Raw genomic sequence first — 23129 nt, 5'->3', positions numbered from 1 at the left:
ACTCTTCTTATGTTCTTACATTCTTGTAGACGCCCCAAGTCTTACTTCCTTTCACGCCCGCCTTGTATGAGCAATTGTTCACCTTCCTAGAAACTTAGCGCAGAGAATGCATAGTAAGACCTGTTTAGACAAAAGCCACTGGATGTGTTTTTCATAGCCAGCCTCGGTACATTTTGAGTCCTTTTCTAAAAATAAAATATAATCCTTAAATAGCCTGATTCTCATCACTGCTTAGTAATATTAATGCAGTGCCACAAATTTCAACAGACATTCATGATTACAAGCAAATGGTTCAATAGGCTGTATGTTCCCTCTAGAGATTATGAATAGGACATATTTCTATGCTCCAGGGCATAATACATTACTGATGGGTGGTGCACCTGCTCAGAGAGTGGGACAGAATAATTCTTCATGTGAGCTTTCTCTCTCCCTGTCCCAATTAAACATACAGGCTCACCACTCCAGCAATTAAACCTGGTCGACAGGTGCCAAAACCCCTTGTCCCGTTTTGTGGGGTGTAGTATTACTAGAGCAGTCAAGTGCAACATTTTCCTGTTGCCTAGAATGGACACACAGGGGAATGTGGCTCCAGAGAAAGAGGACTTCCTGTCACACCTGGTCTGGAGCTTTCTCCCCCTGTGTGTGACAAGGTAGATGGGCATGAACCTAGCTGACCAGATCAAAGGGCTGGTCACGCAGCCATCTCTCTCTTGGGCTCACCCTCTTCCTCTTGACCTCTGGCTCTCCTGGCTTTTCGCCAGCGCATGGCTCAACCTTCACACAGGATGGAGCCCACAAACAGAGTCTGAGATGCAGCTCAGACTTCTTTTCACTGTAACCACAAGGTAAAGCCTGCCTTCAGATTACTGCTGTGAACCGAATGTTTATTCTTACTTTTAAAGAAGACTGTGTTGTGTTATTATTATTTTAAGGGGAAACATACCAGGAACAATCCGGACTGGACAAGCCGGACAGGATTGCATAATTAAAGGATTCTAACAAATCATCAACTTGCTTCCCATAAGTTGCAAAGGGAATGTGCTCTGCTGTTTACTCTCTAGCGTGAGTGAAGAATGATCATATCTAAACAATACAGTGGAACCTCGGGTTGCAAACGTGATCTGTGTGGGTGGCACATTCGCAACCCGCAGCATTCGCAACCAGCAGTGTCTGCACATGCGTGGGTCGTGATTCGGTGCTTCTGCTCATGCGCAAAGCACAATTTAGTGCTTTTGTGCATGCATGAGCACCGAAACCTGGAAGTAACCCATTCTGGTACTTCCGGGTTCGGCATGGTGCGCAACCCGAAAACGCATAAGCTGAAGTGTCTGTAACCCAAGGGACCACTGTATATCCTCTCCTGCCTTCCTTAACATTCCCACACATTTCAGGGGACAACAGTGCACAGAGGCAGAAAGCTTTTGCCCGCATTTCATTCAATGGGGGAGGCTCTATCATGCACTGGGAGCTCCCAGGAGGGCATGCAGCTTGACCTTCACTGAAGGGAATGGAGAAAAGACCATGAGAAGAAGATCTGCTGGGTCAGGCCAATGGGGGCCCATCTATTGCAGCCTCCTGTTCTCACAGGGCCAACCAGATGTCTGAATAGGAGACTCTCAAGCAAAGTTTGATCTTGTGCGAAGAAGTCCTTCCTTTTATGTGTACGTCATAAATCTCCCAACATCCACCTTTGTTAGATTCCTGAGAATTCTTGTGCTATGAGAGAGGGAGGAAAAACTTTTCTCTAGCACTTTCTCCATGCTATGTGAAATTTTACAAACCTCTCACTCACTTTTTTTCTAAACTTACAAAGTCCCAAACCCTCATAGGGGTGTTGCTCCAGCCCCTTGATCACTGTGGTTTCTGAACCTTTTCCTGTTCTACGGTATCCTTTTCGAGGTGAGGCGACCAGAACAGCACACACTCCATTCAGAGGCTCCATTTGTCTCCTCCAGCAGGCACTGGGCTCTCGAGTTCTTTGCTGCAGATCCTTAACCCCAAAGGCCTGGTTGCAAACAACCTGAGAGTCCCAGGAAGCAGATCTTTAGAGAGGGGCCTGCAAGCAAAATCTCCCCCACCAGGATTCTCTTCCAAAGTTGGGATCAGCCAGTCGGAAGGGTGGTCTGAATACAGAAGAAGCGGTGTCAGTGCCGCCTGAAGGCAGATCGCAAATTATGCACAGGTATGTTGCTAGGAGTGGGACGTGGGTGGCGCTGTGGGTTAAACCACAGAGCCTAGGACTTGCTGATCAGAAGGTCGGCGGTTCAAATCCCTGCGATGCGGTGAGCTCCCGTTGCTCGGTCCCTGCTCCTGCCAACCTAGCAGTTCGAAAGCACCTCAAAGTACAAGCAGATAAATACCGGTAGGTACTGCTCCGGCGGGAAGGGAAACGGCGTTTCCATGCACTGCTCTGGTTCGCCAGAGGCGGCTTGGTCATGCTGGCCACATGACCCAGAAGCTGTATGCCGGCTCCCTCGGCCAATAAAGCGAGATGAGTGCTGCAACTCCAGAGTCGGTCATGACTGGACCTAATGGTCAGGGGTCCCTTTACCTTTACCTTTTTTATGTTGTTAGGAAAAGAAACTCTCCCTCAGTTTCAGGCAAGTGGGAATGGCAATCTGTCTGCAGAAAGGCGAGCGTGTGGAAGGCGTCTGTCCTCCCCAGAGAGAAAAAAGAGCAGCCTGGTCCGAAAATCTAAGGACAGCAGGCAACGGGCGAGACACTTAAGCCAGAAGCAGAGATTATGCTTCTGCCACTGCAAGGTGGACTGACCTTTTCAACAATAGTGGGTCACCCTTGGTTACCATTTCTACCTCACCCCCCCAAAGACACTCCCTAAATATACACTGCATTTTTCTTCTACATCGACTAGGTTTTTAAGAGGTGTTTGCTTTGCAAAATGTTGGCATGAGGTGGTCTTTATTCCTCAAGTGACGCCGCTTTGGGGTTCAAGGAACGGCTGAGTATTTCTGACAGATCCCCAGACAGCTTCTGGGGGCTTGGAGTGCACTTTCTGGTGCCTGGGAAACTGAGCCACTTGTTGTTTGAGGGGATAGAAATAAGTCAGGGGTAGGCAACCTAAGGCCCGGGGGCTGGATGTGGCCCAATCGCCTTCTCAATCTGGCCCGCAGACGGTCCAGGAATCAGCATGTTTTTACATGAGTAGAATGTGTGCTTTTATTTAAAATGCATCTCTGGGTTATTTGTGGGGCATAGGAATTCGTTCATTCCCCCCCCCCCCCAGAATATAGTCCGGCCCACAACATGGTCTGAGGGACGGTGGACCGGTCCACGGCTGAAAAAGGTTGCTGACCCCTGAAATAAGTTCTTTGGCCCACTGGCCCCAGTGCATGCAGAGAGCTCTCTAGCAAAATCTCTGGGTGTGGTAAAGTTGCTGATTTATTGAGGGCCAAGAGGTGGCTGTGGGAGGGGGAGAGATGAGGAAGGAGAGAAAGGAGAAGAACAGCAGCAGCAGTGTTGAGAGGATTAAAATTCCCCTGGAGAGCTGCGGAAAGCGAAGGCGGCTGTGGGGACAGGCCGAACTGAGCAGATGCAAGAATGACATCCTAGGAGGAAATGAAGGGCAGATCTCAATCAAGGCTGTATCAGATAAAGGGGACTGGAAGGTCTTGAGCAGCCGCCAGCCGGGCCTTTCAAGGATGTTGCTGCCGAGCTGCCAGACACCGACTCTGAAAGGCGACAGGCAGAAAGACAAATGGGCATGCTGTTTGTCAGGAGGCAGGCAGGTGTGGGGGACTCCCTGGTCCTGAATGGGGCAACTGTACCCCTGAAGGACCAGGAGCGCAGCCTGGGAGTCATTCTGGACTCACAGCTGTCCATGGAGGCGCAGGTCAATTCTGTGTCCAGGGCAGCTGTCTACCAGCTCCATCTGGCACGCAGGATGAGACCCTACCTGCCCACACACTGTCTCACCAGAGTGGTGCATGCTCTAGTTATCTCTCACTTTGATTACTGCAATGCGCTCTATGTGGGGCTACCTTTGAAGGTGATCCGGAAACTACAACTAATCCAGAATGCGGCAGCTAGACTGGTGACTGGGAGCGGCCGCCAAGACCATATAACACCAGTCTTGAAAGACCTAAACTGGCTCCCAGTACGTTTCTGAGCACAATTTAAAGTGTTGGTGCTGACCTTTAAAGCCCTAAACAGCCTCAGTCCAGTATACCTGAAGGAGCGTCTCCACCCCCATCGTTCTGCCCGGACACTGAGGTCCAGTGCCGAGGGCCTTCTGGCAGTTCCCTTATTGCAAGAAGCAAAGCTGCAGGGAACCAGGCAGAGAGCCTTCTCGGTAGTGGTGCCCACCCTGTGGAACGCCCTCCCATCAGATGTCAAAGAGAAGAACAACTCCCAGACTTTTAGAAAACATCTGAAGGCAGCCCTGTTTAGGGAAGCTTTTAATGTTTAATAGGTTGTTGTATTTTAATATTCTGTTGGAAGCCGCCAATACTGGCTGGGGTAACCCAGCCAGATGGGCATGGTATAAATAATAAAGTATTATTATTATGGAATTGGGAGTTCGTAGAATCATGGAATTGGAAGGGACCCCCAAGGGTCATCTAGTTCAACCCACTGCAATGCAGGAACCACGGTTCAGGAATCCCTGGCAGATGGCCATCCGACCTCTGCTTAAACTCCTCCAACAAAGGAGAGTCTACCACCTTCCCCAGTCGAATGGCTTTTCCCTTCCAACCCTACAATTCTGTGGTTCCATCACCCAGCAGAAGGTAGTCAGTGGCAAAACTCTGAAGGCCGCAAGTGGGAGGCAGTGGAGAGAGCTGGGCTTGGGGGAGCTGACATGCAGCGCGGGGTTGGGGGGGGGGCGTGTTGCTCCGGCTCTGCTATCAATATTGCTCCTAATGTTTCTGGCTCTTTTGATGACTGTTATTATGTGTGGGGCAGTGATGGAGTGCCGCTTATTCTCTGCCTTCCACAAAGCCCCTTGTCATCATTCATGGTTTATTATGGCTCGGTGAGCCGAGGTGCTGAGAGAGACCTAATTGCCGGCTCAGCTCCTCTCCGGTGATGAAGGGCTTCCTCTTTTCCTCCCTGCATGCCTGGCCTAACAACAGGAAAATGGCCAAGCAGGTTGTCAGTGGGAGTTCAGCCTCTTGCAAACTCCTTTCCCCCCAGTGGATTGGCCCATCCTGGTTTCGGAGGGAGCAGGGTGCCTGAAAGCAAGCGAGGAAGGCATCTGTTCTGTCCAGGCTGAGCCAAATTTGACCAGGAAAAGGGAAACCCCTCCCATCAGTCATAGAAACAAGGGATGCTGCCATCTCCCAGCTCAGATTCTTTGTCCACCTGGCCCAGCATTGAGTTGTGTGGCGAGTTCCCGCCCCCCCCAGTTGTCTCTTGGAAAGGGGCCCCTGAGATGAGGGAGGTTCCCTCTTAACGTAGATCCCAGTTTCCAATCCTGGCAGGGGAATTCTTTAGCTGAAATTGCTGCATTGCATGGGATTGGATTGGGTGACCCTCTGAGGACAATTGCTGGTTATGAAGGCTATGCTTGTTCTACCTCCACAGCTGGTGGAACACTGCTTCTGAAGGCCAGTTACTGGAAAACCCAGGAGGGGAGAGTTGCTCTTGTGTTCAAATTCTGCTTCTGGGCTTCCCACAGACATCTGGTGAGCCATGAGCCAACAGTGTGACGCGGCAGCTAAAAAAGCCAATGCAATTCTGGGCTGCATCAATAGGAGTATAGCATCTAGATCAAGGGAAGTAATAGTGCCACTGTATTCTGCTCTGGTCAGACCTCACCTGGAGTACTGTGTCCAGTTCTGGGCACCACAGTTCAAGAAGGACACTGACAAACTGGACTGTGTCCAGAGGAGGGCAACCAAAATGGTCAAAGGCCTGGAAACGATGTCTTATGAGGAACGGCTAAGGGAGTTGGGCATGTTTAGCCTGGAGAAGAGGAGGTTAAGGGGTGATATGATAGCCATGTTCAAATATATAAAAGGATGTCACATAGAGGAGGGAGAAAGGTTGTTTTCTGCTGCTCCAGAGAAGCGGACACGGAGCAATGGATCCAAACTACAAGAAAGAAGATTCCACCTAAACATTAGGAAGAACTTCCTGACAGTAAGAGCTGTTCGACAGTGGAATTTGCTGCCAAGGAGTGTGGTGGAGTCTCCTTCTTTGGAGGTCTTTAAGCAGAGTCTTGACAACCATATGTCAGGAGTGCTCTGATGGTGTTTCCTGCTTGGCAGGGGGTTGGACTCGATGGCCCTTGTGGTCTCTTCCAACTCTAGGATTCTATGACTCTATTCTATGATTCTAACAGGATGCTGGACTAGGTGGGCCTGATCCAGGAGGGCTCTCATTATGTTCTTATGTCCTAAGCAGTTGGTCCGTTACCTTTCCCGCCCCAACCTGGCCACAGTGATCCATGCAACGGTCACCTCCAGGCTTGACTGCTGTAATTCGCTCTACACGGGGCTGCCCTTGAAGCTGTTCCAGAAACTCCAGCGGGTGCAGAATGCTGCAGCGAGGCTCCTTGCCACGGGATCACATTCACCCAGTGCTTTACCAACTGCACTGGCTCCCGGTGGAGTACAGGATCAGCTTCAAGGTCCTGGTTTTAACCTTTAAAGCCCTAAGCGGCCTAGGACCCTCGTACCTACGGGACTGCCTCTCCTGGTCTGCCCCACGGAGGACCTTAAGGTCCACAAATGACAACACTTTGGAGGTCCCAGGCTGCAAGGTGGTTAGATTGGTCTCAACTAGGGCCAGGGCCTTTTCAGTACTGGCCCCAACTTGGTGGAACGCTCTGCCACAAGAGACTAGGACCCTGTGGGATCTGATTTCTTTCCGCAGGACCTGTAAGACAGAGTTGTTCCACCTGGCCTTTGGCTTGGAATCAACTTGATCCCCTTCCCCTCTTTCCTTTTTCCTTTCTCCTTCATTGATGGAACTCCTATTTGGGGACTTCCCTGCTTTTTTCTGGCCCATGTAGGACCACTCTGGATAGTTGGCCTTGGTGAAGATTTGACATTTTCATCCCCAAAAAGTTTTTGATTTGAGTTTCTACTGAAATGAGGCTGCATTTTAATGTTGTATTTTATTCTTGTTTTTTAAGCTGTATTTCAATCAATTGTTTTTATATTTGGTGTTAGCCACCCTGAGCCCAGTCTTGGCTGGGGAGGGCAGGGTATAAATAAAATTACTTCTTCTTCTTCTTCTTCTTCTTCTTCTTATTATTATTATTATTATTACTAATTAGACCCTGTCGGTCCTAGGCAGAGGTTGCAGCCTTGGGTGAATATCTAGTTTCCACACTGGATCGGAGTAGGCACTAACCATTCGCAGCACTGCCTATAGGAAGTAACCCCTTCAAAACCGAAGAGTCTAGAGTCACAAATTGGCCAGGAATCACAGGCAAAAGTGATGGAGAATACAGGCCAGCCTCTCCCTTGCTTGTACAGCTGCTTTGCTCTCCTCCATCCGGCCCTTTTTCTCCGAGAGTGCTGCCTGCCCTCAGCTGGTATCTGGCGGGCAGCAGGGCAGGAGATGCTCCTGCAAGCCATCTGGCCTCTATTGTTCTCGCTTTGTAAAACTGGAGAGGGCCCTATCAACTGATGAGCCGATTCCTTCCAGTAATTATGCAATTGCCCTTTTCCACAGATGAAAGTGTCGGCCTTGGCGGGGAAGTGCCGGAGAACGTGCCGCGAGGCACCAGGGGAGGGCGATTGTTTTCCGAGCAGGCGGAGAAGAATAGTTTCCCTGACCCTATTTATTGTCATATTAGTGGCAGAATTATCTCGAATTTGCACTGTAAATTAGAGGCAAAAAAGAGAAAGCCCAGCCAGCTCGGAGATTGCCATCAGGACTGGAGTGCGCCTTTGCCAAGACACTTGAATTAACCTTGAAACCTGCAGGCATTTCTAATTCTCCTCCAGCACCAGCCCGGCGGAGGGGAGGGGGACAGATGGTGGTGGGTGCGCGGAAGGGAGAGGGGCTCTCTGGTTTAGTGCTGTCAGGTGGAGGCGATGCTGGGCAGGGACCTCTCCTTGAGCTGGTTCTGCCAAGAGTCTATGAAGCCAGGCAGAAGGGCAGTTTGGAAGACGGTTCTCCATGGAGAGGAAGGTTCTCCAATGCCCTCTGTTATGCGATCTGGACCAGCGGCCATCTGGGTGATTGGATTTCGCTCTGGCTAGCAGGACTTCTGAACCGCCAAGCGGAGGAACAGAAGAAGCAGCCCATCTAGTCCAGCGTCCTGTTCTTCTCACAGTGGCCAAGCAGGTGCCTGTGGTAAATCAGCAAACAGGAGTCAGGCACAAGAGCAGCCCTCTCCCCTCCTGTGCTTTCCGTCTCCAACCCCGGAGGCAGAAAAAAGCCGTCATGGCTAGTAGCCATTGAACAGAGGTGGAATGATTGATTGATTGATTGATTGATTTTCCCCACATACTTGCTGACAACAGCAAGAGGTGGATATAGCAGAGGGCAACCAGTTCGCCTGCGCTGGGAGCCGAGATGAGAGTGCTGCAAGCTTCATGGCTGAGTAGGGATTTGAACCCAGATCTCTCCCAGGACTTAGTCCAAAACTCTAACCACTACACCACACTGGCATCATGGGCATATAGAAAACCATTCATGGCTCCCTCACAGTTGTGAATTGCCTTATTTCTGGATACTTGCCTGCTATTGGCCTCTGTATCTTCCAAACTGCTATTAAACATTGTGGCTGAAGCCAGAAGAGCTGCAGATATTTTCCATCTTTGGGGACCTGGTAGGATTTTCATGCCTGGGACAGAAATGGTGCTGGAGATGGGGATAAAATGAAAGCTCAGCCACGAAGCTTGCTGGAGTAACCTTGGCCCAGATAAGGTAAGATGTATTTCCTTCAGATTAAAATGAGAGGGAAACCCCATTCACTGCTCCAAGCTCCCTAGTGAAATGGCGGGATGAAAAACTATGAATGGAATTGAAGTATTTTGTTCTGTCTTTAATTATTGTGCTCCATCCTGGGATTGATTGGGTTGGAAATCCATGCAAATTAGCTTCCTTTGGACTTTGAATGTGTTATTTCAGAGGTCTGATCTGAGCAGAATTCTGAAAGTCTATTTTTAATTCTCAAGTTACTACTTCCTTGTCTTGGGCTGCCTCCAATGCGGAGCTTAGTCTCTTAGTGGTAAACTTGTTCTGCTGGTGAAAGGTTTGGCGCCGGTGGAGCTTGGTTGCTCAAGAGAATGAAGAAGCAGGTTGCTGGTGACTTCACTGCACAATAGATACAGTGGTACCTTGCAAGACGAATGCCTCGCAAGATGAAAGAGTTTTTTGTTTTTTGAGTTGCTTCGCAAGACGAATTTCCCTATGGGCTTGCTTCGCAAGATGAAAACGTCTTGCAAGTTTGTTTCCTTTTTCCTAAAACCGTTAATACGGGAAGGAGAAGGTTACGCTGGAAATGAAGAAGGAGATCACCCGGAAGCATGACGGTGGAATGCTTGTCACAGACCTAGCACGACGGTGGAATGCGTGTGACAGACCTCGCAAGACGAAAAATTCGCAAGACGAAAAAACTCGCAGAACGAATTAATTTCGTCTTGCGAGGCACCACTGTACTGCAATCTGTCGTGCAATGCGGTTCTGCTAGTGCAGGACAGCCATATTCAAACTTCTTAAGAGCTGAGGTGGGGCAAGTTTGTTTTCAGGTGCTCCAGAGGGTAGGACCCAAACAAGTGGATTCAAATTGAAAGAAAGGAGATTCCACTAAACATTAGGAAGAGTTTTCTGACAGCATGGGCCGTTTGACCATGGAATGGACTCCCTCAGAAGATGGTGGACTCTACTTCATTGGAGGGTTTAAAACAAAGGTTGGGTGGATACCCGGCAGGGGTTCTTTAGCTGTAATTCCTGCATTGCAGGGGTTGGACTAGATGACATTCAACCCTAGTCAGTGTGGTGTAGTGGTTCAGAACAGTGGACTCGTAATCTGGTGAACCAGGTTCGATTCCCCGCTCCTCCACATGCAGCTGCTGGGTGACCTTGGGCCAGTCACACTTCTCTGAAGTCTCTCAGCCCCACTCACCTCACAGAGTGTTTGTTGTGGGGGAGGAAGGGAAACGAGAATGTTAGCTGCTTTGAGACTCCTTTGGGTAGTGATAAAGCGGGATATCAAATCCAAACTCCTCCTCCTCCTTCTCCTCCTCCTCCTCCTCCCCCTCTTCTTCTTCTTCTTCTTCTTCTTCTTCTTCTTCTTCTTCTTCTTGAATTCTGTGATTCTATGATTCTGTAAGCTGAACGTCTTGTGTGCCAAAGATGCTCCCAAGGCTCCTCCAACAATTCTGATGCCAAGCTCAGAACTCACAGACTTATTACTCAATTTCCCGCAATGCAAGTCCCTGGCCCATCTCTTGGGAACACTTGCCTGTTTGCAAAGGGATAGGAAACCTCATTTACAAAGGCCGCCTTCTGTTTGTTGCTACTTTGTTGGTTTCTAGTGGAGTCTGAGCAAAACACTTTGCATTTTTAATCTGGTGTTACCCACACTGAAATTCCTTTGAGCTGCCAAACGAACCAAAAGGGGACACTGACCAAAGCTGGGTACAAAATGCAACCCCACTTTCAAGCACGCCTTTCAGCAATTGTTCACATCCCTTGGGAAAAGGGTGCAAAACCATTCAAATGGGGCTGAATGTTGGCAGGAGAGGGGGAAATGAACAGATCCCCCTTGCCAAGCTGAGAACCCCCACCCTGGTCCTGTGTAGATCAGCTGACTAAGTGGGCAGAACAGAGATGCACACTCCAGATTTATCCCGATGACCAATGATGAGAGCTGCATGAGGGCAAAACCATTGCTTCACAGAGCTGGCAGGCAAGGAAACCCTCTGTGGAGCACATCCACCCAGTTGCCTGAGCAATGCATCTATCTCCCTCCCATTTGGAGATTAAGGCCAATGGTTTGGTGTAGAAGGAGGGGAGAAACTTCCCTTGCCCTGTGACAGTATTATATAGCCAAATCTGATGGGCTTCATAGTGGTATAACATGCTCAGTATATGAACCACATTTGACTGGGATTCTATAGACAATAATCCCTTAAGAACACCAGAAGAGCATATTATACCCCACCCATCTGGTTGGGTTTCCCCAGCCACTCTGGAGCAGCTTGCAGCACATTAAAAATTGTAAAACATCGGACATTAAAATTTTCCAGATACAGAGCTGCCTTCTGGTGTCTTCTAAAAGTGAGATAGTTGTTTATTTCCTTGACATCTGATGGGAGGGCGTTCCACAGGGTGGGCGCCACTGCCAAGAAGGCCCTCTGCCTGGTTCCCTGTAACCTCATTTCTTGCAGGGAGGGAACTAGCAGAAGACCTTGGGAGCTGAACTTCAGTGTCTGGGGTGAATGATGGGGGTAGAGATGCTCTCAGGTATACTGGGTCGAGGCCTTTAAAGTCAGCACCAACACTTTGAATTGTGCTCGGAAACGTACTGGGAGCCAATGCAGGTCTTTCAGGACCGGTGTTATATGGTCTCGGCGGCCGCTCCCAGTCACCAGTCCAGCTGCTGCATTCTGTCTTAGTTGTAGTTTCCGAGTCACCTTCAAAGGTAGCCCCACGCAGAGCGCATTGCATAGTCCAAGTGGAAGATAACTAGAGCATGCACTCTGCTGGATCAGGCCAGTGGCTCACCTGGCCCAGCATCCTGGTCTCACAATGGCTGTCCAGTTGCTTGTGGGAAGCCCACGAGGAGGATTTGAGCACAACAGCACCTAACAGGCATAAATAAATGTGGGGATGAATGGAATCAGTTGAGTGTGGATGTGGGTGACTTCACTGCAAATGAGTCTTAAAAGCTTCCATCATTTGCTTTCTATCAAAAATAGGACCAGAGCTCCTAAGAACTAGCTGAAAGGGAGAGGGAGATGCAGCCTCCTTTTGTTTTGAAGCAGTAAAGAGTGATTGGGCAGATGTGGCTTCTGCCACAGTAAGCAGAGAAGTTGCATCATCTAAACCATAGGGGGTCAACCTAAGGCCTGGGGGGCTGGATACGGCCCAATCACCTTCTAAATCTGGCCTGCGGATGGTCTGGGAATCAGCGAGCTTTTACATGAGTAGCATGTGTCCTTTTATTTCAAATGCATCTCTGGGTTATTTGTGGGGCATAGGAATTTGTTCATTTTCCCCTCCCCCAAATATAGTCCGGCCCCCCACAAGGTCTGAAGGACAGTGGACCGGCCCCCTGCTGAAAAAGTTTGCTGACCCCTGATCTAAACTTCTCCCTTTACCTCTCTCCGCACAATCTAAGAGATTCCTACAAAGCTCAGTCTTGGCAATCCAGATGTTTATTTGAAAATATGGATTTTAGAATCCTCAAAGGGATATGCCATTCATATCAATGTACATACACTACACACCTCTCTTTCACACACACACACAGCATGTTCTGCACAGATGCCAAGAGATCTAGTATCTAGCAAGAAGATGACCAAAAAGTGCTGCAGAAAAGCAGTCTGTTTCCACAAGAGACACTTCATTCCCCGCCCCCATTCCTTCCAACCACAAATTGAATGTATGTACACCTCAGTTTTAGACCCTGGAAACAAGCAGACACATTTTGTTTGAGAAGCGTTGTGAGAAAGACAGAGAGATCTGCCTGTGAAAACATCCAGAAGCAGGAAGGGTCCCTCGTTCAAGGATTCACAGAGCACCATTTATAAAGTGGCCTATGTGCCACACACCCATGAACTCAGATCTACACATAGAAGCAGCTTTCAAAATCTAAGACAGCAGCCCTTCTGAGCATCCATAAAACTGCAGCCTGCAGAGAGGGGAATAGTCCTGGAATGAATCTTAAAAAGGAGAACACTGAAAAGAGCTAGTTCATAGGAGCCAGAGGGGTAACAGGAACCATATACGGGACTGCTTTGATCAGCAGAACTGCCCCTGCTGGAGGCATCACATAATACCCATTCCACATTTGCAAGGACTCAATCTCTTAGTGGGGCACCTACACTTTGGAACTCCCTGCCCATTGACACCAGGTAGCCGCCTTCGCTGAACCTTTCTGGGTGCTTGATAAAAACACATTTCTTTAGACAAGCCTACCCAAATGTTCTAAGGGTCGCGGGTGGCGCTGTGGTCTAAACCAGTGAGCCTTGGGCAGTTTGAATCCCCCCAACGGGGTGAGCTCCCAAACCGTCAGGAGTACCTTTACCTTTACCTTACCTAGATGTTTAGAAAGTTGATGCAAGTTTTAATCAGTCCTTAACAGACTTTATTTCAACTTTTAGAAAGTTTTAAATGATATTAATTTTTCTTACTGATGATTTTATTATTTTGCCATTTTTGTAAAACTGCTTTGTGGGTTGTTGTTGTTTTACCCCCAAGTGGTTCCTTAATTGTGTGAAATAAATAAAGCAAACCTATTATTACAGGAGCAAGATTTTAATCAGGTTTTGACGACGGAGGTGATGAATAGGGCAGCAGGTGTGCTGAGTACCCGCCCACCTTCTGGATGTCAGTCCTGAGCCCGGCCCCAGTGAGAAGGCCAAGACCTTGCCAGCCTCCTCCAGACTGCCTGCCTGCTTGTGGCTGCTTCGCACATCCCAGGCAGAGACCGAGGACCACAGCAGAAGAGGATTTCAAGGCAGCCAACTCAACACGCTAAGCTACTTCACACACTGAGAAGAGTCTGTTCATTCACAAAACCACCACAGCTTTAGTCCAGGTGGCTTAAGCATGAGTAGTCACCATTGACTTGTGGGAGCTGGCTCTGACATTGACTTACATAAGAACATGAGAAGACCCTGCTGGATCAGGCCAGTGGCCCCTCTAGTCCAGGATCCTGTTCTCACAGTGGCCAACCAAGTGCCTGTTGGAAACCTGCAAACAGGATTTGATCACAAGACCCCTCTCCCTCCTGCGGCTTCCAGCAATGGATGTTTTGTTTCTCTGTCCTGATTTCTATTCATTAGTCCTGATTTCTATTCTATTCACCCACTTCAGTGCACAGGTTGTGTGTGAGAGGCCTCAAAAGAAGACATCTCTTTTATCGCACTAAGTATTGGGGCAGGTGAGGGGCTAAAAGATGTGTGAAGCATGGCAGGTCTTGAAAACACCCCACTCCTTGCCACCAAGGGTTAAACAAGAGGTGATGGTGGATGGAGATCCAGCATCTCAAGGGCAGCTGCTGCTTTGCTTGCACAGGACACAAACACACTTCCTGCCAGATATGGCGAAAACATCCCAGGGACCTCATCATCCGCTGCCCTACTGATGTTGCAGCAGGTAACTGTAGACCTAGCAAAGGCTAAAAAGGATGTTGTGCAAGACCCAGAAAACATGCTCTTTACAACACCAGCATCTCTCCAACTGCCTTGTCATGGGTGTGTGATTGCGACCTTGTGTATGCCTGAAACCTGTGGCTGGCCGCTAGCCTCCTCAGTGGGCCACTTGAGGGGGGGGGGTCATAGGCAAGAAGCCATCACTCAACCCACCCGCCTGTCTCCATCAAGCATCCTGAGCTAAAATCCACACTGCAAGTTCTGGTTGGGGCAGTTTTCCTTTCTGGGGTTTAGCCAAGTGTGTCAACCAGTATGACATGGCGTAGATTGGATACACAAGCTACCAGCTGCAGACCACTGACCTAAATCTTAAACAGCTGGAAGATGGAGAGCTGGTTGCAAAATGCTGACTGCTACCCCCTTTCAGCTGCTCTCCTCTTCCTCCCCTCTCAGTCTTCTTTCTGTGTCTTCTTCAAGTGTCTCAGCGGCAGAAACCTTATCTGCAAGGGCAAGAGTGCAGGATCATTCCCTGTCTGGTATCTACAACCTTAGGGTACCACTGCCAGTCAGAGTAGACAATGCTGAACAAATAACCTGACTCCGTATCATAGGAACCGAGGAACACACAGTGTCACACAGAGCTCATCTCTGCTGAGCAAGGAAAGGGGTTGGCTTTAGTTCTTGGCTTTGCTGTTGCACATGTTTTGAGAATTCAAAACTAGGAATGAAATCCCTCCATCTCGGCCATTGCAAACAAGCCTCTCAGGGCCTGGGAGATGGGGTGCAGGGACATTTTATGGGGTGGGGGTGGGGAGTTGTGTCAGGAGCAATTTCACTAGATGAAGGCCTGCATCACAGCAGCAGGAAAAGCACAGGTGGGCGGAGAATTCGCCACTGGAAGCTTGAGGAAATCCAGCTGAATGCAAAGTGTTTGCAGGGAGATAATGGAGAGTGTAATCATCAGAGGCTGAGACAAAGGGGAGAGCAGCCAAATGAGGACAGGGGTCCAGCGAGGGGCTCTTAATTGTCTGGCCACTACGCTAAGTGGTTTATCGATGGAGATTGAAAATGCAGTGGGAAAGGATGGCCACACACCTGGGGCTACTCTCCTGTAGCTGCCTAGCAAAGCATGCCCGTCCACTGTCAGGCTCGAGCAGAAGAAAGTCTCTTGCTGGCAGGGAAGGAGGGCAAGCAGGCGTGGCACTGCTGGGCATTCGCAGACTGCCTGCAATGGAGGCATGAATAATTGAAGGGGAAAGCTAAGAGGCAGGGAGGTAGAAGAGGAGGAGGAAGAGGAGGAAGAAGGGAGCAGGGATGTGCACTGCAGTAAAATCTGCCTCCTGGGGTGCCCTGGAGCCTGGCTATCTGCTGGACACAGAGAAAGAGACTCCAAGCTGGAGGCTTTGTTTTGCTGCCTGCCTGGTTGGCAGAGCACACAGCCTACATTTCCAGGAAGCTCAAGGGGGGAAGGGAGGGAGGGAGGAGGGGACTCCATCCACTCCTGCTGACCAATTAAAGAAAGAAGGGATTCTAACTGGCTACATGTTCACTGCAACATTGGGAAATTATGGTGGGCAGAAAGGAGGCCCCGAGACCCCGGTGCAAGGAGGGTCTGTTGGGTACTTCGCAGAGGTCGTGGGTCAGCCGGAAGAGAGAAGAACCAGTGAAGGATGGAAGGTCAAAGGCTGGAGTTTCAGCACAAGGTGTCCTTTACCTGCACAGGAAAAACCCTGGCAGGGAAATGGGCTGAAACGGAAGCCTCAGGCTGGCATCAGAGGAGTTTGGGTGCTGTCTTCTGCAAGAGATATTTGGGTGGCTTAATCCTACTGCGATGAAGGACACGGTCAGTGCTATGCCAATCTCCACCTGGTTCCAATAACTTTGTCAAGTTAAATCACCATGTTTTATTCCCATCTCATGACACCTTGGTGTGTAGACTTAGCAACTCAGGAACTCCGATGAAAGCAGGGAAGTGATCTTTGCAATACTGTCCCTTGCATAGCGGTGGGCGACCAGCTCCTGTGATCTACAAAACTACTGAGACCTGCAGCCTAACCCAAAGCAAAGCCCCCTCCTCAATCTCCTGGGCAAAAAAGATGTCCCTGCCCTAATGCTTTTCCACAGGACCTAATCCAAGCTGGACCTGCGCCCAACAGCATTTTGGAAATCAGTTCCTGGGGAGTTTTCAGAGACCAGATGCACAGCTTTCAGAGTGGGCGTCCCAAGCTGTTTGGGGCAGCTCAACTTGAACCCTGCAACAATTTCCTCAAAGCAATTGCATAAATCCACAAGGGACTTGAGCCTGAGAGATGCAATACACGCTCTGGCCATTTGCAGCAGTGGAGCTGCAGAGCAGCAAATATCAAGCAGCCGTCCTGGAGGTGTAGGGAGGAGTGTGCCTGGTCCCCACGGGCAAGGCAAGTCTCTCCTGCAAAAGGTTGTGGGCTTCAGGGGTGAGGAACAGCTTGACTACAGCTCCCATCATCCCCAATGATCAGCCACACCAACTGGGGCTGATGGGAGTTGGAGTCCTATGATACTTTGAGAGCCACAGACTCTGCCATCCCTGGCCTAAGGAGTTTCAGCTTTATGGCTTTCCTTCTGGGAGCACCCTGGCCTCTCTTTTGCAGCCTTATAGTGCTACTGCTGTGTTTGGGGCAACAACAGCAGCAGCAGCAGCAACAACAACAACAACAGCTATGATAGCCATCTTTAAGTATCTCAATTGTTGTCACATGGAAGAGAGAACAAGCTTGTTTTCTCCTGCTCTCGAACCAATCCCTTCAACTTATAAGAAAGGAGATTCTGACTAAATATCAAGGAAAACTTTCTGACAGTAAGAGCTGTGTGACAATGGGATAGACTCCTGTGGGAGGTGGTGGACTCTCCTTCCTTGGAGGGTTTTAAGCAGAGGTTGGATGGCCATCTGTCATGGGTGCTTTAGCTGAGATTCCTGCATTGCAGGGGGTTGGACTGGGTGACCCTGGGGGGTCCCTTCCAACTCTACGATTCTATGGTTCTATTACTGGAATAGTAACTGGGCCACCTGCTGGTGCATGTCAGGAATCAGGCCCCACCAGCCCTCAATACTTCCCTGCTTCCTTTGGGTCTGGCTCACCCCGTTTCTTCCTGCTTTCTTTTACAGCGGCTGCCATGAGGTTGGTCAGCAGCTCCCACTGGGCTTCCCCTCTTTGCTCCCTGCTGCTCTTTGGCTTAGATTCACAGCCTTTCTCAACCTGTGGGTCCCCAGATGTTGTTGGACTACAACTCCCATCATCCCTAGCTAGCAAAGCCAGAGCTCAGGGATGATGGGAGTTGTAGTCCAACAACATCTGGGGACCCACAGGTTGAGAACCGCTGGCTTAGAACACAGGGAGCCGCTTTATACTGAGTGAGAACCAGTAGAAGAAGGACTGAGTAAGTCCATCTAGCTCAGTCTTGTCTACACTGGCTGATAGCAGCTCTCTGGGGTTGCAAGCAGAGTTTTCTCCCAGCCATTCCCGGACCCTGCCACCTTCTGCCTCCAAAGGAGATGCTCTGCCACTGAACTATGGGCTTCATCTGTTTCAACCCTTCCCAGGGTATGTGCACCCAGCATTTTATTCCAGAATCAATGGTGACGGAGCACTCTCTCTCCCCCCTACATAGCCCCCCCAAACCGAAATCTATTGCATATTTCTTGCCCCCGAAAGGTGCTTCTTGAGAAGCTGGTTTCATCCTGAAAACAAAAGCTCCCTGCAGACTGATTCTGCATCACCCTGTACTGCATCCACTTGAAAACACATGTAGGTGGTCCCAGAAATTCACGGAGGGGGCATATCCACACCTCCCCAATGACGCTGTGGGTGGTCATATAGCAAGATCATAATCCCCACTTCCTTCTTCATTCATCTGGAGCACGTGCAGAAAGGAAAAGGCACAGAAAGCCTAATCAAGGGGAGGCTTTTCAAATGTGTATCAGGTAATCCCCCACACCCATGTGGATGGCAGGATCCATGATTATGTTTGTCATTAATCACCTGTCCTTCGCTCAAAGGTCCCAGGGAGGTTTGCAGCATTAAAATACAGTATTAAAAACAATTGGAAACAGCTTACACAGTCATAAAAACATACATCTCAAGGGTCAAAAGCTAACAGGGAAGATGGGCACGAATGATTCCGGATGGAGAAAACACGTTTTTGTGTGTGCTGCAAAAGGGTTAGCACGTTTGTAGCCCTAAACTCACACCCTTCCTGATCCCACCATGCTTGTTGGGCTTCAGTCTTCCTCTATTTCCACACAGTGTCCTCTATTTCCTGGACTTGTGTGGTGCCTGGAATAGGTTCATGCAATCTCCACCAAGATACACATTCAAGGTTGTTGGGGTTTTTTATCTCCTCCTGTGAGACTCTCTTCACAGGTTTGCCTGTGATTGCCTGAAGTCACCTCATGGTGGGGGAGCAAACCCATCGCTTTGGTTCCCCCAACCTTTGAGCCAGGGCTTTGCCCGAGTCCAGTTCAGGGAAGGTGTCACAATGACGGCCCAAAAGGAGGTGTCACTGGTGGGGATTATATAGCCAGTCCCCTTTCTGCCTCTGCCTTCTTTTCAATACGTCACCACCAGCTTTGTGGTTCATGCTCCTTGCTTCCCAGGGAGTTATTGTGGCCTACGCCTCCTCCACCTCCCCATCTCCGCTGTGCCAGGAGGAAGCTGTTCCAGCAAGTAATGAAATGGCCAATCTCCAATCTGCTAAACAGCCATTGATACCAGTTCCTTGCAAGCTGCACTTTCCTCAAATTGGTATTCACCTACTGATCGCGAGTGGCTTATTATACACGACCCACTTACTCACTGCTCCACAGCCTCGTTAATAAAGGCTTTTGGTTGTGATTAAGTGAGTTGCTGCAGAACTACTCTTGGTCGCAGACTCTGCAATACTGGGGCTCTCGCTGCTTCCCCGCTTTGCAAGAAACAAAACACAGCAACCCCTAACAAATGGGCCTCTGACTCTTCCGGACTCAGGAAAGGCAGGCTGGTTCACAGAGCATGCTGGTCAAGCCAAGGAGGAATTGCTGCACCCAGGAAGCTGCCTGGGGCCTGCTCCCTAATGGGCGCGACACTGAAATCCTTCCCCTCTGCCTAAGCCTCACACCACTGCACAGCCAGATATGCAATGCAATCCGGTCCAGTCCCTGCCTTGCAACAGGGTGATATTAAACTTCCAGGACATTTCTGCACCAGGGGTCAGTGAAAGCAGCCAGCTCTGTCCCCAGAAGGGTAAGTTGACTAACTCCCCCAGCCCCACCAGTTGCTAACACAGCTTGCACCTCTTCCCCTTGCCAGAAGCTGGTTTCCTGGGCAAATGGAGGAGAAGGAGTGAAGAAGTGTTATGGAAGGCAAAGGAAAAGAAGCAGAGTGATGGAAACACTTCCCCAAACACTGCCAGCTCAAACTGCTGCCTCTCCTCCAGGGGTGTATCTGGTCCCCACCACATCCAGGGTTGGGGGCGGGTCTTCCTTTTTATATAGGGTTCCTCTTGGTTTTTCAGCTTGTTGTGGTGCCTGATTTATTCATCTTAAGGCATTCAGCTCATTTGCTGTTCCCAAAGAGGATGCCAGGCTCTTCCTTCTCCCCCAGCTTCTCTCCTGGATTTGTGCCCAAGCTCATCCTAACCTTAACCCCGGCTCCAAAAAGTCCTACACACTTTTTCTAGGAGGTCTTTGGACTTTAGCAAGCCTGTGAAGGAAGGGAGTTGTGCCGTTCCGAAATCTCCAACCCCAGCTGGCGCTGGCACCAGGGTGGGTGGAAGGATGCAGGATCTGACCGAGGATCCATGTAATCCAGAGCCCTCCATCCAACAGCAACCCACTAGATGCCTTCAAGGAAGCCCACAAGCTGGGCACAACAGAGGACACTCCTGCCTCCTCCTCCTCTGCTGTCTGAGAGGTTTAAGGAAGGCCATTGTGGTGGTTCCTGTCCAAGGCTATTGTCTGGAGACCCTCTATGCCTTCTCCTGCCACCAGGCTGCTTGCAGTCAGCTAAGACCCTCAGGCTCCTGCCTTGATGAAGGAAGTTCAGGGTGCCCCCTTGGCAGTTTCTCTGGGACCAAACCACCCAGGAGGGCACCCAGGTGTTTTTGGTTTTTTTTAAAGCATCCTGAGCAGTCAGGCTTTGCAAGGGGATGCTCTAACTCCACCTGAGTTCTTGGGTGTCTGTGTTGGAAAACTGGGCAGATGCTAAGAGCAGGAAAGAGCTACTCTGGGCAGGAGCATCCTCGGAGCTGGGGGACAGGGGCTCTCCTGGGATTCCAGGTAAGGGTGACATCCCCAGCCCTGTGTAGCTACTCCTTCAGGGACTGAAAGTGGGACCTTCTGCTTTGGAAGAAGGTGTTTCCCACCTTCCACAGGTGAGGCCCACCCTCTCCACCCTGATGACTCCCTGTGCACAGAAAATATTTATCACAACATCACGGAACTGTAGAGTAGGAGAGGATCCAAAGGGTCGTCTAGTCCAACCCCCTGCAATGTGGACCAAGATTGTGGCCACAGCTGGGGCAGAGAGGAAGGAAGGACGCCCTACAGAGAAACTCCAGAAGTTAGAAATAATCTGTCTGTGCCTGTGTACATGCAGTGTGCGTGCCTCCCCTCATAGATTCGGTTTTGTGCACAGATCTGGCCCAGATGTGAGGTTTCTGACTCTTCCATATGCTTAACTGGGGGCTCTCTCCGCCCCCCTCCCCAACAGCCACGCAGCCTCTCTTTCTCCTATACATCTCCTGGTCTGCTGTGCCAAACTGGAGAGCGGTTTCCCTGGGGAGGGGTCTCCCAGTCTTCCTTCCAAACAAAGGGTGGGATTTCGAGGAAAGACCCCCACCGTATAAAAAAAGTTCCCTTCCTAACTTGCGCATATCCTGCCTCCCGTACCGAATCGCCAGGACTGATTCTGCCTCCCTTCGGGGACAGAAAAGAGGTTGCCTCGACCTCCCCCGCGCCGCCAGCCCTGCCCTCACTATCGCTTTGCCGCTTACAAACAACCAAGTCCGGGTCTCTCTCTCTCTCTCTCCACCCCCAATCAACGCCCCGCAAACTGGCAAAAATTATATCGCTTCCCAATCCACAACCGGAGGACTCGCAATTTCCATCCCGAGCAGTTAAAAATGGGTGAGGGGGGACGCGTTGGTCGTAGACAGCAATAGGAGAAGGACCACATTCTGCCTCGCGGTCCCAATTTGGGCAGAGGCACGATTCTGCCCGGACGCCAGGGGGTACCCGATGCCACCGCTCCCGGAGAAACCCTATTCGGACTCTGCGCCAACGCTCCGGACTCCCCCCCCCCCCGCAGCAACTAACACGGGGTAACTAACACGCCACCCATGAAAAATGGGGGGGGGGGGGAGATACGACTTTGTGCCCTACAAAGCTGGGCGTGGGTGGGTATTTAAAGGGGGGTTACAAAGCGGACTATGCGGAGCGAAAGGATATTGAGCAGTTGATCATTTGGTGCGGGGGCACCCATAGGACCCACCCCACCCTGCGGCTCAGCACCCCCGCTCGGTCCACTCACCGTTGCCCGAGATCTGGTTCTCCCACTGCGGGGGCCGCGAGGAGGCTCCGAGCTGCAGGTAGAGTCCCACGGAGTGGCAAAGGGCCAGGGTCAGGCCGAAGGCGCCCCCCATCTTCGTCGTCGTCCTCCTCCTCCTCCCGTCCGCCCGTCCGCCGCCCGTCTCACATCAGGGAGGGCCAGAAGCAGCCGGCGGCCCCCGCCCGATCCGTCGCCCCCGCCGCTGCTCCGGGTGGTGCTGAAGCCGCGGAGAAAGATGCTGAGCCGCCGCTGCCGCTGCCGCTGCCGCCGCTGCCTCGCCTCGCCCCGTCCCGCTCGCCTCCTCCTCCTCCTCCTCCTCCTCCTCTTCCTTCTCCTCCTCGGCTCCGCTCTGCCAGCCGAAGACTGCGGGACTCTTCCCTACGGCGGAGGGCGCCACAGTGCAGCGGCTGCCGCGCGCCTCGCTCGCTCGCTCTGCCGTCCGGCGGAGGGATCCGGCCGAGGGCTTGATTGATCGGCAAAGTTTCTCCAAGGGGATCGGTTTTAAAGCCGCGACGGCGCGTCCCTGGCCTGGGGGGGGGGGTGAGGGGGGAGAGACAGGCACCGTCTTGCAAAATTGGAAGTGGGGGCGCGGGTGAGACCCGCAGCTCCCCAGAACAGGCGGCGGTTTTCTCCGCCTTCTATTCTGCTTGGGGTGGGGGGCAGTAAAGATGCTTGACTTTTGCAAAATAAAAGGGGGGCACCTAACATGAGGGTGTGCACGTCCCGTGTATTTAAACCCGTGAAATTTAGTTCGGCAGCGATTCTACTGTAGCCTCCCCCACCCACTTCACTACCTAAAAAGTGGGCGGGGGGGGGTTTCACATTTTCTTCTGATAACAGGGCTGGGGGGGGGGTCTGTTCAAGCCCACCTAAGAGCCCAGTCCTTATCCCCTTCGCTCCCTCTCCCCCGCCTCAGTCCTTTCCAGGACATGCATCGAAGTGGAGGGTTGACCTGACATTGGTAGACAGGAGGTGAAGTGGGAAGGGGGAGCAGCTGAATGCCCCCCTCGCCCTCCCCAGCTGCCTACAAGGCAAGACTCTGTGGTGCTGTATCTCTTCGAGACACGCCCGGGAAGTGGATTAGATCTCTCCTGCTTTATTTATCACCATATATAATTTATGGTGTTATTTTTAACAGGAACGCGCCTGCCTGCCTTGAGAACAAAGCGCATTTCTTTGCAAGCTCGTGCATTCCTGAGCTTGGAGACGGGGACTCATCCTGTTCCCTCTTCCCTAACAATTGGGAAATGCTCTGCACTGTTGCTTGCAAGGGGACCCGGCCTTGGCGCTTGAAGGCACCCAGAGATCAGGAGCTGGCCCGGAG

General features: G+C 50.8%; 1 protein-coding gene across 2 annotated transcripts in view; it reads right to left on the bottom strand.

The window, feature by feature from the left end:
* Positions 1-22065, bottom strand: part of VSTM2L (V-set and transmembrane domain containing 2 like) — an 86856-nt gene extending 64791 nt beyond the window's left edge. For both annotated transcript variants that reach the window (XM_081011625.1, XM_081011626.1), the window contains exon 1: positions 21788-22065. In XM_081011625.1, coding sequence (XP_080867751.1) covers positions 21788-21899 — 112 coding nt within the window. In that variant the 5' untranslated portion in view covers positions 21900-22065. The remainder of the gene's footprint in view (positions 1-21787) is intronic.
* Between the last annotated feature and the right edge of the window lie 1064 nt (positions 22066-23129).

This window comes from Podarcis pityusensis (genome assembly GCF_964106645.2).
Source record: "Podarcis pityusensis genome assembly, chromosome: 6".
Taxonomy (NCBI): Eukaryota; Metazoa; Chordata; class Lepidosauria; order Squamata; family Lacertidae; genus Podarcis; species Podarcis pityusensis.
This window is presented reverse-complemented; position numbering and strand designations above follow the sequence as displayed.